Genomic DNA, 17,505 nt, shown 5'->3' on the forward strand with positions numbered 1-17,505 from the left:
GGAACGTCAGCATCATGGCAGCCATTTAAAAAGGGAATTCCCTGTTTTGGGGAGGGATCCAGGTGGGAGAGACCCACCCTGGGAGAGCTCAGTGTTAGTTATGGTATTTCTGCAGGATATTGAAATCAAATATTAATATTGCAGTGATTTTTTTTGTGACACAAATGATATCACCTCACATGTGCCTGTGAACAAAGAACAATTTCACGAGGTCGGTCTTTATTTTGTGCGATGGTGTAAAACGGGTGATAACGAATCGTCAGCCCGTTTTACATCAATCCCCATTTTTATTTCCATTGACTTCAAATCTGTCCTGAAGCAGTGTATCAATGGAAGGCAGGGAATGGTGGGGTCCACAATAACACATCAGGGGGAATTCACTGACCCTGCCCCTCTCCCCCGGCAGTGAGCTCTGCTTAAAGGAGACGCAATTGAGTTGGGCCCATTCCCTGACCCCTGCCCCATGTTTGAGCATGGCTGCCCACTGGTGAATTTACCAGTGAAGTCCTTTTATGTTACTCAATGGCCCCATGCATTGTTCAACATTTCCAACATCAAAATATAAACTTCTAATTTCAATGTAGTTACACTGTTTTCTGCTTTGAAAAACACTGTTTAGAGACAGGCTGGGGGCAGACAATTAGTGACGAACTTTCCCTTACACCATCGTGAATTTCCACCTCAGTGTCCTCATTAATAGGGCCACTTGTCCCTCTCCCCCTCCCTCCCTCCTCACTCTCCCCATTGCCTCCACCCGCCCCCACCTCCCCCGTGGGATGACGCCACGAGCACTGGGAACTCGAGCCAAATGACAATTCTTCATGTGTGAGTGTCGGCTGTGACTCTTTGCCCGCTGTCTGATCTTGAGACCATCACAACTGGGGGCCTGATCTTGTTCTCATCCAATAGCCACACATTTGTTACAGGATCCCTAGGGCACCAATCAGTGCTGGGATCCCTGGCCGAACTTTTTCTTCCCCAATCCTGGGGTACTGAGGCTGATTGTAGAGTCCCCGCTGAGATCAGTTCATTCATCGAATTAGTTTGGCATAAAATTCCTGCTCGACAAATAACACTGCTCATCATTTGTTATATTTTTCAAACATTGTTTATTGAATGACTTCTAATCGCAATAAAGCTGCATTTTGCTTATCACACACCAGCAATGCGTTGTTCTATCTGAACAGAGTCCAAGGGGGTGAAATTGGTCTTCGCCAGTAGCGCAAAACTCATATTGAATCGACCGCCTGTTTCACACCGCGCCACAGTTACCTTTCCGTCAAAATTAAAACTGACGAAGACTGATTTCAGTCCCGAGCGTTGAGCTGTTACATTCTTCAACTGCTGGTTCCCATCTCCCACATCCTGAGTCGGTGAGAGTGGAAACTCTCATTGAGTCTGTCGCCGTGTTTGTGTCGATCGCCACAAAACTTCCGACCAAAAGCCAAAGAGCTGCTGCCGGAAGTTTAATATCGTTTGCAGAACACTTTGAGAAGATTTATCCGCACACAATCCTGTGCTTCAAGGGGCTTCAATGTTACAATCTGTGGAAACACATTTGCATTTCAGGGGGTCGGTTCCACATCTTTGCTCTGTGTGGTTTTCCTTCCCTAAAAATTAATGGATGGATTGAAAGAAGAAAGACTTGCATTTGTGTAGCGCCTTTCACAACCTCAGAACATCACAAAGCACTTTACAGCCAATGAAATACTTTTGAAGTGTAGTCACTGTTGTAATGTAGGAAAAGCAACAGCCAATTTGCACACAGCAAGATCCCACAAACATCAATGTGATAATCATCAGATAATCTGCTTTCAGCTGTTGGCTGAGGGATAAATATTGGTCAGGGCACCAGGGAGAGGTCCCCTGCTCTTCTTCGATTAGTGCCATGGGATCTTTTACATCTACCTGAGAGGGCAGACGGGGCCTCGCTTTGACGTCTCGTCCAAAAGACAGCACCTCAGGCGGTGCAGCTCCCCCTCACTACTGCACTGGGAGTGTCAGCCTAGATTATGTGCTCAAATCTCTGGATTGCCGTGTGGAGCGAGCGAAACTCTGCTCCCAAATTCCCGATACGTGTGAGGTTCCACAGAGGGAGCGTGAATCCATAAAGTCATCTCTACACGCTCCCACATTCAGCACAGATCCCTGTATTCTGCTCCAACAACACACCTTGATCCCAGCTTCTGAAAAGATCCCCCTACAACACCAATGTGATTTTTTGTTTCCCACACCAGCCATCATTACAATCAGCCTCTCCCCCTCCCGTTACTCCACACCATCCCGACTCACACTGGGAATTCAGTGGGGTGCTGAGCTTGTGCACTGTGAGGCCGTGTGTGAGAACTGGGCTGGGCTGGGCCTGGCCAAACTCATTGCAAGTCGCTATGCTGCAGGCAGTGGAGAGATGAGACTGTCATCCAGACATTCTGGACTGGTTTCAAGCCCAGGTACCAGAGGTGAGACGGTATCATGCTAAAACTGCCCTCACTGTAGCACAGACTGGCACTCAGAGAGGTCACAAGGTCAGGTGGTACAGGAAAAGCAAAGGCTCACACTGGGGCCCTGCTCTGTGTTTGGGGTCAATCCACCTTGTTGATGCTGAGTGAAAGAAATTGGCTCTGTGCCAAACCTGTGCTGTACCTGACCTGGGACTTCGGAACGCTGGCACTTGGGCCTAGAATTGGATCACACCCGAGTTGGGGTGAGATCCGGGTGCAGCGCACACCACACACGCCTAATGATCACGGCCACAGCAAATCGGTCCGCTGGCCTCACTTCTTTATTACCAGAGAGCTGCGGGACCCAGTCACAGCCACAGAGATAGCTCACTGATCGTCAGGGAGGGAGCAAGATTGGCCGACTGGGACCTAAGGTGATTGCGGGGGTAGGGGGTTGGTGAGGCAATGGGGAGGGGACGAGCGGTGACTGGTAGAGGCTCGCGATATTAATGTGGGGTCGGGAGGAGTGTTCATGCTTCCTCCTGATTCACATTCAGGTAAGGATTTTATTCTAAACTTACCGTTTTGCTGGCGGCCTCCAGCGGTCCCTACAAGGAGCCCTGGTTAGGCCGCATGGAGATCTGGTAATCCTGAATTCAGCAGGCCTGAAGCCTGCAGCATTGAGGGCAAACCATTCTATGGTTTGGGTCCAAAAACAAGCTGTAGGCCTCTTATTGGAATATTCAGGGGGCCTAACCCCCATTTCAGGCAGCAGCCATGGACGCCTCTACAGCGACCGAACCAAAATGGCGTCAGATGTGTTTCTGACGCTATTCGGGAATGGAGGGTTTGGCCCCCTAAATTGGACCTGTTTTGCACCCATTATTCACCCGCAAAACGGGTGCAACCAGGTCTGATTTCCCCCCCGGGGGTCTGCAGTGGGAACGTGTTCAATCCCTGGTGCTAACCGTGATGAGCATAAAGTATATATTGTTTTAATCTTGTGCCACAAGAGTTTAATAAAAGTTAACCGTTCCCCTTTCCCCTTTACTCGATTACGCTCAGGGATCCACTGTTTGAGCATAAATAGGATTTTCTTCCATTTTTAACGGGTAAGGTTTCTGATCCTCTTCCACCGGGTGGGACTCTGTCACCCTGTCCCCAGGGATCACTGACCCCGGGCAGCCTATCAGAGAATAAGTGTGTTCATTGGACGAAGCAACGGGCTCCTCCTTACTGTCCTCTTTGGGCTGAGATTGGCCGTCTGGTTTGAGTTCAATTGCTGACGAGGTTTCAATCTGATGTCCATGGTCCGTGTGGTCTCTGCCTAGATATTAAGAGAGGAGATCACGTTTGATGGGTTTCACTTGCAGTCGGGGAGAAATAATGAAAGGGGATTGACTCGTTACATGAGATTAAGGTCCAGGAGCTTTATAACAGGCACAGTATTGGCTGAGAGGATTATACTGAAAGATTGCAACTACTTACATTTCACTCCCTGGATTTCAGTTTCGCCTCCATCACTAGGAAAACAGAAAATTAAACATGTGAGGAATGAGAAACATAAGATTCAATCGATATTAAACAGCTGTAAGTGGGGACTGGATTAGATTACTTACTCCCCAGGGTCTGGACTTGTGTCCAGCCCAGACAGAAACTCTCCCTCTCTTTTTCTGTCTCTCTCTCTCTGCCTGTCTGTCGTTATCTCTGTCTCTGTCTCTCTGTCTCAGTCTCTGATGCTCTCTCTTTCTGTCTGTCTGTCTCCCTCTCTGTCTCTCTCTGTCCATCTCCCTGTCTCTCTCTCTTTCTGTCTGCCTATCTCCCTCACTCTGCCTACCTCTGTCGCTCTCCCTCTCTCTCTCTGTCTCTGTTGATCTCTCTGTCTGTCTGTCTCCCACTAAGTCTCTCTCTCACTCAGTCCCTCTCTCTCACTCTCTCATTTTCTGTCTGTCTATCTCTGCCTCTCTGTCTCTCTCTCTCTGTTTGTCTCTGTCTCTCTCTATGTGTCTGTGTTTCTCTCTGTCTGTCTGTCTCCATCTGTCTGTCTCTCTGTCTGTCTCTTTCTGTCTGTCTCTTGCTCTGTCTCTCTCCCCGTCAGTCTCTTTCACTCTGTCTGTCCCTCTCTCTGACTCTCTCTCTCCGTCTCTCTCCCTCTCGCTATCTCTCTCTCTCTGTCTCTCTCTCTGTCTCTGTGAACAATCCTCTCTGCAATGAGTTGCCACAGTACCAATCCAGTTCCTTGCCTAAAACTGCCCATAATTCGGGACAATTTAGGACTGAATTGATCGTTTTATTCAGACAAGCTAAAATATTGATATGAGAAAAGTTTTTTGAACAAATAAGTTCCTTCAATCACAAGGAAAGGAGATATTCTGATGTTGGGATAAAGGAGCACTATCAGGGCAGAGGGCAGAGTGCTTTACATGGCCTCTGGCCATTCTGTACCTGGCTTGGGACTGTTTGGTCGTGAGATTAGATGCAAAAACTGGAAATGCTTTGGACTGGGTGATGCAATAGATTAGACCGTCCTTTCATATCTTCTTCTCAAAGCAAGTCCAGACTACTGAGAATAAAGGTCCTCTTTCTATCTCTCGCTGTCTCGCTCTCTCTGACTCTATCTCTTTGTCTGTCTCTGTATCTGTTTCTGTGTCTGCCTCTTTGCGTCTCTCTCTTTCTCTTTGTCTGTCTCCTCTCTCTGTGTCTCTCTCCATCTCTCCCTCTCGCTCTGTCACTCCCTCTCACTCTGTCTCTCTGTCCAAGTCTCTCTTCCTGTCTGTCTCTCTCTTCCTGTCTGTCTCTCTCTCTTCCTGTCTGTCTCTCTCGCTTCCTGTCTGTCTCTCTCTTCCTGTCTGTCTCTCTCTCTCTTAAGGGTCCTTGATGAAATGGGTTTGGTCATCTTGATTCAGTTTGTAGCTCATGTGGGCCCACAGTACAAAATTATCCCTCAATGTTTACAATCATTTTCCAAACTTCACTGGATACAGGCTTAGTGCCGGAGGATTGGAGGACTGCTAATGTTGTACCGTTGTTTAAAAAGGGAGCGAAGGATAGACTGAGTAATTACAGGCCAGTCAGCCTAACCTCGGTGGTGGGGCAATTATTGGAATCAATTCTGAGGGACAGGATAAACTGTCACTTAGAAAGGCACGGATTAATCAAGGACAGTCAGCACGGATTTGTTAAGTGGAGGTCGTGTCTGACTAACTTGATTGAATTTTTCGAGGAGGTGACAAGGAGGATCAATGAGGGTAGCGCAATTGATGTAGTCTACATGGATTTTAGCAAGGCTTTTGACAAGGTCCCACACGGCAGATTGGTCAAAAATGTAAAGGCCCATGGGATCCAAGGGAATGTGGCAAATTGGATCCAAAATTGGCTCAGTGGCAGAAAGCAAAGGGTAATGGTCGACGGGTGTTTTTGCGACTGGTAGGCTGTTTCCAGTGGGGTGCCGCAGGGCTCGGTACTAGTTCCTTTGCTTTTTGTGCTATGCATTAACAATTTAGACTTAAACGTAGGGGCATGATTAAGACATTTGTGGATGACACAAGATAGGCCGTGTGGTTGATAGTGAGGAGGAAAGCTGTAGACTGCAGCAAGATATCAACGGACTGGTCAGATGGGCAGAAAAGTGGCAAATGGAGTTCAATCCAGAGAAGTGTGAGGTAATGCATTTGGAGAGAGCAAAAAAGGCAAAAGAATACACAATAAATGGGAGGATACTGAGAGGTGCAGAGGAAATGAAGGACCTTGGAGTGCATGTCCACAGATCCCTGAAGTAGCAGGACACGTAGATAAGGTGATTAAGGCGGCATATGGAATGCTTTCCTTTATTAGCCAAGGCATAGAATATAAAAGCAGGGATGTTATGCTCGAACTGTATAAAACACTAGTTAGGCCACAGCTTGAGTACTGCGCAAAGTTCTGGTCACCACATTACAGGAAGGATGTAACTGCACTTGAGAGGGTGCAGAGGAGATTTACGAGGATGTTGCCAGAACTGGAGAATTTTAGCTATGATGACAGATTGGATAGGCTGGGGTTGTTTTCCTTGGAACAGAGGAGGCTGAGGGGTGATTTAATTGAGGTGTACAAAATTATGAGGGGCCTCGATCGACAGGATAGGAAGGACCTATTTCCCTTAGTGGAGGGGTCAATAACCAGGGGGCATAGATTTAAAGTGATTGGTAGAAGGATTAGAGCGGAAATTAGGAAATTTTTTTTCACCCAGGGGGTGGTGGGGGTCTGGAACTCAATGCCCGAAAGGGTGGTAGAGGCAGAAACCCTCAACTCATTTAAAAAATACCTGGATGTGCACCTGAAGAGCCGTGACCCGCAGGGCTACGGACCAAATGCGGGAAAGTGGGATTAGGCTGGGTGGCTCGTTTGTCAGCCGGCGTGGACACGATGGGCCGAATGGCCTCCTTCTGTGCCATAAATTTTCGATGATTCTATGATTCTAATTGGCAATTTCATTCAAACAGCCCATGAGGTGTGAGAAGTGGAGATGTCCTTGCTCCCTCCTGAGTTTGGAGTTGAGGAGCATTGTTAGGACAGTCCTCAGGGAGCTTTACACTATGTCCAATCTGTGCAGTCCCTGACCTGGAGTGCTCGAAATGATACTGGGTGGCCAAAATGGAAAAGTAACTCATTTACCAGCACGGACTCCCCTCACCTTCATTACATTAACAATCTTCGAACCCTCCCTCCCAAAATAAACATTGTCAGTGTTGAACATTGCTGGGGTAACAGCTGTCAGCTCTTCTTACCCTTTGACCATTGGCTCTTTGATCACACAGTACACGTGCTCTGTGGACACAGAGTTTCGGCCAGTGCTCTCCGATCCTTCACCTGGCCTTGTCTGGCCAGTTGGTGTTTGAACTCTCGTCACCGCGTACGCTACAAGCTCGCTGTCATCTCTCTGGTCCCTTATGGGCACCACAGCAGGCGGGAAACCTGGACAGAAGGATGGGAACACGAAGTGTGCTTTTAGTTTCAAGTTACAAAGGGACACACTCGGAAGATCTGGGCAGTAATTCTGGATACTTACATTCAGCTTCCTGCATCAGCTGCACATCGCCGCCCCTACAGTTATTGGAGAAATGCAACAATGAAATGTTTCATTAAATGAGCAAAACTATACAGAAAGTCTGCACGAAAACTGAGTGAATCACATCCCTACCTCGGTCCTGGTGCTGAGAGCCCTTCACAATTCATGGGATAAGATCGGAAAGATAAATTTAAACATCATTGTAATGAGTCTGCATTTAAATACAATTTTCTGGTTTTAAATTGAACATTTTAAAGCTCTCGCTTACCTTTCACAGATTGTCTGTTCCTTCTGATGATGCAAATTACCCCAACTATGCAAATGAGCACAACCGCGCACACGACATACACAAATTTGTCAGTGGCACCAGTGTAAGGATCTGCAGAGGAGAAGCAACATTATGTTCAGTCTGTGCAATCCCGTGTTTTGTGGGACAGCTGATTACACTGGTTACCTGGGCTGAAGAACAAAGGTTAGAATAGGTTTCAGGTTAGAATCTGGAATAGTACAATGGCAAAAGAAGAAAATCAAACCAATTTATAATGGGTACAAACTGTACAACTGATCTAGAATCTCTCAGCTTGAATTATTACTACTTAAATGATCACATTATATTTTAGATTGTATCACTTATTTTCAGTATTTGTAGGGGTTATGCTGCTGGTCACTGCAGATGTTTGATGATGTTCTCCAGCGTCATTCTCTCTTAGAATTCTAGATGTTGAGGTGGAGGTGTCTGAAGATTCTGCACTCGGCTCTGTCACAGTAAGGGAGACATTTGCTGCTATCTTCCAGACACGATTCCCAGAACTAGATCCAGCAATGTCTCCTTCTCCATTGTTTCTTAACTCTAACCAAGGTGATGCTAATGCTATCAAATGGAGATTGCTGGGCTCCCTCTTGGAGATGGTCATTGTCTGGCACTTGTGTGGTGCAAATGTTACTTGCCACTTATCAGCCCAAGTCTGGATGTTGTCCAGGTCTTGCAGCATGCGGGCATGAACTGCTTCATTATCTGTGGAATTTTGAATGGAGCTAAACACTGAAAACATCACCGAGCAGCCCCATTTCTGACCTTATGATGGAGGGAGGGTCATTGATGAAACAGCTGAAGAGAGTTAGGACTCGGACGCTGCCATGAGGAACTCCTGCAGCGATGTCCCCCTGGATACTGGTGGTGCCGGGCCTTTTTCTTGAACAGTGCAGTCCGTGTGGTGAAGGTGCTCCCACAGTTCTGTTATGTCGGGAATTCCAGGAATTTGACCCAATGACAATGAAGGATAAGTGGCAATAGGAACAGTATGTGACTTGGAGGGGAGCTTAGAGATGATCATGTTCCCAGGACATTGCTGCTCTTATCCTTCTTGATGGTCGAGGGAGGGAGTTGCTGTAGATGGTACATACTGAAGCCATAGTGTGCCAGTGGTGGATTGGACATTGAGCCTGGTGACAGAGAGGGATCCAGGTGGGAGAGCCCCACCCTGGGAGAGCTCAGTGTTAGTTATGGCATTTCTGCAGGATATTGAAATCCAATATTAATATTGCAGTGATTTATTTTGTGACACAAATGATATCACCTCACTATGTGCCTGTGAACAAAGAACAATTTCACGAGGTCGGTCTTTATTTTGTGAGATGGTGTAAAACAGGTGATAACGAATCGTCAGCCCGTTTTACATCAATCCCCATTTTTATTTCCATTGACTTCAAATCTGTCCTGAAGCAGTGTATCAATGGAAGGCAGGGAATGGTGGGGTCCACAATAACACATCAGGGGGAATTCACTGACCCTGCCCCTCTCCCCCGACAGTGAGCTCTGCTTAAAGTAGATGCAATTGATTTGGGCCCATTCCCTGACCCCTGCCCCATGTTTGAGCATGGCTGCCCACTGGTGAATTTACCAGTGATGTCCTTTTATGTTACTCAATGGCCCCATGCATTGTTCAACATTTCCAACAGCAAAATATAAACTTCTAATTTCAATGTAGTCACACTGTTTTCTGCTTTTAAAAACACTGTTTAGAGACAGGCTGGGGGCAGACAATTAGTGACGAACTTTCCCTTACACCATCGTGAATTTCCACCTCAGCGTCCTCATTAATAGGGCCACCTGCCCCTCTCCCCCTCCCCCTTCTCCCCACAGCAACCTCTCTCACTCTCCCCATTCCCCCTCACTCCCCTTCCTCCCCCTCTCTCCTCCAGGTTACCTGGGACGAAGAACAAACTTTACCGGTTAGAATCTGGAATAGCACAATAACGAAGGAAAGAAATGGAACCAACTTATAATGGGTACAAACTGGTTTCTCTCAGCTTGAATTATTTATATTAAATGAGTCACATATTTTAGATTGTATCACTTACTTTCAGTATTTGCAGGGGTTATGCTGCTGTTCACTGAGGATATTCCAGATGTTGAGGTGGAGGTGTCTGAAGATTCTGCACTCGGCCCTGTCACAGCAAGGGAGACGTTTGCTGCAATCTTCCAGACAGGTTTCCCTGAATCCTGAACATGTACAACACAGAGATACCTCCCTATGTCTACCCTGTGAGCTGAGTGTATAGTAAGGTTGTGAGACTGGCTTCTATCAGTAGGATTGTGTGAGTTTTGGTTGGAAATTCGTTGTTCCGATTTTCTATCCACACAGCAGTGTGTGTTAGAATGTGAATTATAATCCTCAATGTGAACAGAATGCAGACACTTGCTGATGTTTCCAGATGTGATCCAAAACAGAGTGAAGGGCAGGCTTTTTCTATTCTCAAACTGACAGGGTAAAGTCACACTCTCTCCTTCTGACACTGTCATCAACATAGAGTTTTCTTTGGTGGGAAATATTTCATCTGAATCTATAAACAACATTGAAAAAAATATTTGTTAATATAATAATCTCCCCTAATAATCTCCAGTGTGGTACTTTGTCAAAAGATTTCCTAAAGTCCATGTACACCACATCCACTACACTTCACCATGTCTGATAGCTCCTCAAAGCTTGGTCAAGCATGTTCCTCTTGAAATCCGTGCTGGCTACTCCCCAATACCTCCCCTGTTACCTCCCCTGATACCTTCCCCGATACCTCCCTGATACCTCTCCTGATAGCTCCCCTGTTACCTCCCCTGTACCTCCCCTGATACCTTCCCTGTACCTCCCCTGATACCTTCCCCAATACCTCCCTGATACCTCTCCTGATAGCTCCCCTGTTACCTCCCTGATACCTCCCGAATGCCTTCCCCAATACCTCCCCAATACCTCAAATGACACCACCCCGTTACCTCCCCGATACTTCCCCTGATACCTCCCCGATAACCCCTGCTACCTCCCTGATATCTCCCCCAGTTACCTTCCCCTGATACATCTCTTGATACCTCCCGATATCGCCCCGGGACACGTACCACTTTGGATTATCACAAAGAATAAGTTGTGGTTTTCACATCCATCTCCTGTCAGTGTGACCAAGGACAGACAATCCGATGATCCATTTCCTGTGGAATCCTGAGCCGTGCAGGTAAATACCATAGAGTTTGATGTCTTCACATCGAATGTCAGTGACTGAGACTCCATTCGATCTTCATTTGTTTTATGTTTTTTACACTCTGGCTGATTTTGTTTTTTGCTCTTCTGAGGATTGTTGTTTCCACAAGATTCAATTTTCATCCCTTTTTTCTTACATTTTGTTTTGCCCATTTCTGTTCCGAGATCACTGGTACTCCACCAGGTTACTTTATTCCCAGCACCAGCGGGTACGTTGCATTGCAGAGTGGTGAAATCCCCTGGTCCTCGAGAGAAGAGATAAGTGGATCCTACAGGGAAAGGGCAGAATCAGATAGAGATAAATAACATTCCATACAGGAAAGGTCATTAAACACTCAGTGTGAAACAAAGCCTCTCACAGTAAATGAAGGAATGGTATTTTTTAAAACTGCACAATGGCTTGTAATAGGCCAGTTTATTGTTGTTCCTTTCACAAAATTCTTTGCCACAGTCTCTAAATTAGCAAATCCACTTGGTGTTACAAATTACTTTTGTGTCAAATTACATTTTCCAAATTGTTTCATTGACGCTTGTTGACAACGTCTTCATTATTTTTTGAGATCTACTAGATCACCCTGCAGGAAGCGGATGATTACAGACATCAGTTAATGTCAGGATTAGATCGGGCTGTGATGCCCCCCATGGTCCAGCAGCCTGCTGATTCTGACTGTCGAGACTTGTATATGAAGAATGGCCACTCGCACGAGGTGCTGGAGGGCGGCTGGCACCCGGGGAACAGTAATCCGGCACCTGGGCCTGGAATCGTGCTGATCAGGAAAGAGTTCAACTTATTGGTCAGTCTCCTGTAACGTTGCACATGGAGACTCAAGACTGGTGCAATCTCTAGTTGGGGCGGGGTTAAAAGGAGGGTGATAATTGGACCAGGGTGCACCGTCATAATGCAGTCCTTGGCGTGTAATTGGCAAATGAATTTCAATATAGATAAGTGTGAGGTGGTACATTTTGGTAGGAAGAATAAGGAGGGCCACAAACTCCTTGGATAGTAGGAGTCCAAATGTGGCAGAGGAGCAGAGGGATCTGAGGGTACAGATACACAAATCACTAAAAGTAGTGACACAGGTTAATAAGGTCATAAAAAAGCAAACCAAGCACTGGGATTCATTTCTAGAGGGATAGAATTGAAAAGCAGAGAAGTTATGTTAAAATTGCATACAACCTTGGTTCGGCCACACCTGAAATACTGTGAACAGTTCTGGTCTCCATATTATAAAAATGATATAGAGGCACTGGAGAAAGTGCAAAAAAGATTTACTAGGATGATACCAGAACTGAGAGGTTATACCTAGCAGGAAAGATTGAACAGGCTGGGGCTCTTTTCTCTCGAAAAGAGAAGGCTGAGGGATGACCTGATTGAGGTCTATAAAATTATGAAAGGGTTTGATAGGGTAGACGTAGAGAAGATGTTTCCACTTGTGGGTGAGACCAGAGCTAGGGGCCATAAATATAAGATAGTCACTAAGAAATCCAACAGGCAATTCAGGAGAAGTTTCTTTACCCAGAAGTGGTTAGAATTTAGAACTTGCTACCACAAGGAGTAGTTGAGGTAACTAGGCATAAATGCATTTAAGGGGAAGCTAGATAAACACGTGAGGGAGAAAGGAATAGAAGGATATGTTGATGGGGTTAGATGAAGTAGGGAGGGAGGGGGCTCATGTGGCATATAAACACAGACATGGACCTGTTGGGCTGAATGGCCTGTATCTGTGCTGCACATTCTATATACAATATACCTTGATTTTATATTACTATTTTTAGTTAAATATCAAAACTTACAACAATCTGGGAAGCAGAGAAGTAGAGTCAGTTGGAGCACAGGAACTTCTCTGGAGAACAGACTGAGGAGCCGGGAAACACAAATCCGAGTGCTACAGTGCAACCACTGGTGGGAGGGGGTAATTGCAGTGTGACAAGTTTAAAAGGAACAAAAGAGGATGTCTAAAAGTGCTTTACAGCCAATGAACGACTTTTGAAGTGTAGTCACTGTTGTAACGTAGGAAACAAGGCAGCCAATTTACTCCCAGCAAGATCCCACAAACAGCAATGTGATAATGACCAGATAACCCGTCAGTTATGCTGGTTGAGGGATAAATATTGGCCAGGTCACCAGGGAGAATTCCTCTGCTCTTCTTCGAAAAAGTGTCAGTGGATCTTTTACATCCACCTGAGAGGGTTGACGGAGCCTCACTTTCACGTCTCATCTGAAAGACGGCACCTCAGACAGTGAAAGAGGCCATTCAGCACATCTTTCCTGTGCCAGCTCTTTAAAAGAACTATCCAATTAATCTCACTCCCCTGCTCTTTCCCCATAGCCCTGAAAATTATCCAAATCCCTTTTGAAAGACACAATCGAATCTGCTTCCACCGTTCTTTCAGGCAGTACAATCCAGATTATAATAACTCGCTGCGTAAAGATTGCTCCTCGTGTCGCCTCTTGTTCTTTTGCCAATTATCTTAAATCTGTGTCCTCTGGTCACCGACCCTCCTGCCAGTGGAAACAGTTTCTCCTTATTTATTCCATCAAAACCATGCAAAATATTGAACATCTCTATTAAATCCCCCTGAACTTTCTCTGCTGTAAGTTGACCCACCCTCTCTACTACACAAAGTCTGCATAGAGACCCCACCTGACACAAAGTCTGGGTAAAGATTCCATATTACACAGAGTCTGAATAAAGAACTCCCCCATTACAGTGAGTCTGGATAGAGAACCCCATTACACAAAGTCTGGATAAAGACCCCTCCCCCATTGCACAGAGTCTGGATAGAGATCCCCCATTACACAGAGTCTGGATAGAGATCCCCCATGACACAGAGTCTGGATAGAGATCCCCCATTACACAGAGTCTGGATAGAGATCTCCCATTACACAGAGTCTGGATAGAGATCCCCCATGACACAGAGTCTGGATAGAGATCCCCCATTACACAGAGTCTGGATAGAGATCTCCCATTACACAGCCGGGGGAGAATCATACAAAGGATGGTTGTGGTTGTTGGAGGTATATAAGCTGAGTTCAAGGATATCACTGCCGGGCGTCTTCAGGGCAGGGTCCAAAGCCCAACTATCTTCAGCTGCTTCGTCAATGACTTTCCCTCCATCATGAAGTAAGAAATAGGACTGTTTGCTGATGTTTTCAGTGTTCAGCTCCATTCTCAATTCCTCAGATAATGAAGCAGTCCGTGCCCGCATACAGCAAGACCTGGACAACATCCAGGCTTGGGCTGAGAAGTGACAAGTAACATTCGCAACACATAAGTGTCAGGCAATGACCATCTCCAACAAGAGAGAGTCTAACCACCTCCACTTGGCATTCAATAGCGATACCATCACTGAGTCCCCCACCATCAACAATTTGGGGGATCACCATTGACCTGAAACTCGATGGGACCAGCTACATAAATGCCGTGGCTATTACAGCAGAAGAGAAGCTGGTATTTTGCAACAAGTGGCTCACCTCCTCACTCACCAAAGCCTCTCCAGCATCTATAAGTCATAAGTCAGGAGTGAGATGAAATATGCTCTATTTGCCTGATTGGGAGCAGCTGCAATAACACTAAAGAAGCTCGACACCATCCAGGCCAAAGCTGTCTGCAGACCCATGACCTCCGCCACCGAGATGGACAAGGGCAGCAGGTGCTTGGGAAACCATCACCTGCAAGTTTACCTTCAACTCACACAACGTCCCGACTTGGACATATATTGCTGTTCCTTCATTGTTGCTGGGTCAAAATCCTGGAATTCCCTACAGAACTGCATTGTGGGAGCACGTTCACCACATGGACTGCAGAAGGAGGCCCACCAGCACCTTCTCGAGGGCAATTAGGGATGGGCAACAAATGCCGGAATTGCCAGTGACGTCCACATCCCAAAGAATGATAAAAATAAATATGAAGCAATCATCTACTTAATGAAGGAAATTAATTTAAAGATGTGCCATTCAATACTGGTTCCTAAGCTTTGGTGTGATTGTATTAACTGATAATGGGTGCAAGGACATCAGTTAGTCCTGTAAACGGAAATATCTTTGTAAATATTGTCTTTTTAATTGGGGTTTCTGTAGAAGGAGGAAATTAGCTGGTGCTGAATGGTACAGAACCAAAGACAGACTCAAAATTACAGGGTATCACTTGGTGGAATAGCAATTTTTTGTAAATTATTGCTAAGATAATGAAGTGGAGATGCCGGTGATGGACTGGGGTTGACAATTGTAAACAATTTTACAACACCAAGTTATAGTCCAGCAATTTTATTTTAAATTCACAAGCTTTTGGAGGCTTCCTCCTTCGTCAGATAATGAAGTAAGAGAGTTATATTGAACTCGGTAGTTCAATGGAAAAAGATCTCATTAGTCAGGAAACCAGCTTATTACCTAAAGTTATCAATAAGAGATAATTTAAATAGATTCTCCTTATATGGAGTTGTATTTTAACTTTTGGTATAATATTGTAACCATCGCTAGTGGTTGGATGAACTTTTAAGTGTTTGTTAAGCATTATTGCATGTACTGCACGCTTAATAAATCTATGAACACTTATGCTCAATATTTCAAGAATCTTATTGATTTTGAGGATTAGATAGAACATCTCATCATAAATAAAAACCATCCTCTAACAGAGGATGAGACCGGAATGCTACCAGGGATGAGGGAATTCAGTTATGTGGAAAGACTGGAGAAGCTGGGATTGTTTTCCTTAGAACAGAGAAGGTTAAGGGGAGATTTAACAGAAGTGGTCAAAATTATGAAAGGTATTGATAGCGTAAATAAAGAGAAACTGTTTCCATTGGCAGGAAGGTCGGTAACCAAAGGACACAGATTTCAGATAATTGGCAAAAGAACCAGGGGAGATGAGGAAATAAGAATTTAAACAGCGAATTTACGATCTGGAATGCACTGCCTGAAAGGGTGGTGGAAACAGATTCAATAGCAACTTTCAAAAGGGATGAATACTAGAAAGACAAAATTTGCAGCGCTATGAGGAAAAAGCAGGCAAGTGGGACTAAGTGGACAGCTCTTTCAAAGAGCCGGCACAGACACGATGGGCTGAATGGCCTCCTTCTGTGTTGTATCATTCTATGAGAAGGAGGCATTTCAGCCCATTGTATCAGTGCTGGCTCTTTACCAGAACAATCTCATTGCCCCGCTCTCCCCACAGTCCTGTATCTTTCTCTGCTTCAAATGTTTATCCCATTCTCACTTAAAAGATGCAATGATCTCGGCCTCAACCAGTCCCTGTGGAAAACATTCCAAACTCCAACAACCCTCTGTGTAAAGACATTTCTCCAAACCTCTCTCCTCACTCTCTTAGTGACAAGTTTAAACTGACGACTCACGATTAAACCTTTAAACGGCACAGCAAGGACTGTGATACGAGCACATTAAACACCCGCAGGAGAACAGCACCGATGGGAATCGATATCTTTCAATCTTTATATTTCTCCATTGAGATACAGATCGACACTGAAATTTCCAGACAAGAAATATGTTGAAGATTAACTGAAAGTATTAATCCTTACCTGTAGCATATTGGAACAGAAGGAACAGACCCACAAACAAAGCACTGAGCATCATTTCAGATTCCGAAATGGATTTTGCTCTTCAGAAGCTGGGCGGCTGTTTCACCATCGCGTTCTGATCTGTGAGAGAAAAAGAGAAGTGTAACTTTTCGAGGTGGTGGAAGGGAAAAGCAACTTCCTGTTCGATCACCTCAGAGGACAGGTGTAACCTGACGTTGAATTAATGGACCTGGGAACAGCAATTGGGCTGTTTGTTCAACCCTCCAACCAGAGAAGGGACTGGAGAGGTGAATACAAAGTGCAAACTATGAGTGTGCCACTGTGCATCACAGTGATAGTGAGTAACACACCCAACAGATACGTTAACGGCCCCCTAGCATGATGTAGATAATAACAGTCTGGAGTACAAGAGCTTTTAGTCAACAGTAACATCAGATCAACGCCCCCCAACCCACTCTCCCACTCTCCCCCACCCTACTGCTCCCCCCACTCTTCCCCCCCCCCCCCCCCCCGCTTGCAGAGGATTAACATGGGAGACAATTTAAATGTTGCGTCACAAGATCACAATATCAATACCGTTGAGAGAGTGTTAGCTCCTCCCCCATCGTGCCATCTAACTGGACCTTGGATAAATCGAAGGTCCCGCTCCTCATTACCTTACCAGCAACAACAGTCCCAGTGTTGATCAGTCTTTGTGTGAAGAAATTCTTCCCGATGTCTCTGTTCAAATTTCATTCCACCAGTGATAGCTCAAACCCCTTGTTCTAGTATCTTGCATTACCTTCAAGTGGATTCAATTTGCTGTATCCACACTGTTTAATATAATTTATTTTATCGTTCTTCAGTATGTGGGCGTTGCTGACAATTCCGGCATTTATTGCCCATCCCTAGTTGCCCCTTGAAAAGGTGGTGATGGGACTTCTTCTTGAAATGCTGCAGTCCGTGTGGTGAAGGT

General features: G+C 45.5%; 1 protein-coding gene across 1 annotated transcript; it reads right to left on the reverse strand.

Annotated features, from left to right (window-relative positions):
* Positions 1 to 1,085: 1,085 nt before the first annotated feature.
* Positions 1,086 to 16,796, reverse strand: LOC137304683 (uncharacterized). Its single transcript, XM_067973341.1, has 9 exons — positions 16,551 to 16,796; positions 10,877 to 11,284; positions 9,850 to 10,332; positions 7,757 to 7,867; positions 7,621 to 7,642; positions 7,489 to 7,523; positions 7,208 to 7,394; positions 3,930 to 3,964; positions 1,086 to 3,768 (listed from the first exon to the last, which is right to left on the reverse strand). The coding sequence occupies exons 1-9, from the start codon at positions 16,603 to 16,605 to the stop codon at positions 3,503 to 3,505; spliced, it is 1,602 nt and encodes a 533-aa protein (XP_067829442.1). The 5' UTR covers positions 16,606 to 16,796; the 3' UTR covers positions 1,086 to 3,502.
* Between the last annotated feature and the right edge of the window lie 709 nt (positions 16,797 to 17,505).

This window comes from Heptranchias perlo, chromosome 38, assembly GCF_035084215.1.
Source record: "Heptranchias perlo isolate sHepPer1 chromosome 38, sHepPer1.hap1, whole genome shotgun sequence".
NCBI lineage: Eukaryota > Metazoa > Chordata > Chondrichthyes > Hexanchiformes > Hexanchidae > Heptranchias > Heptranchias perlo.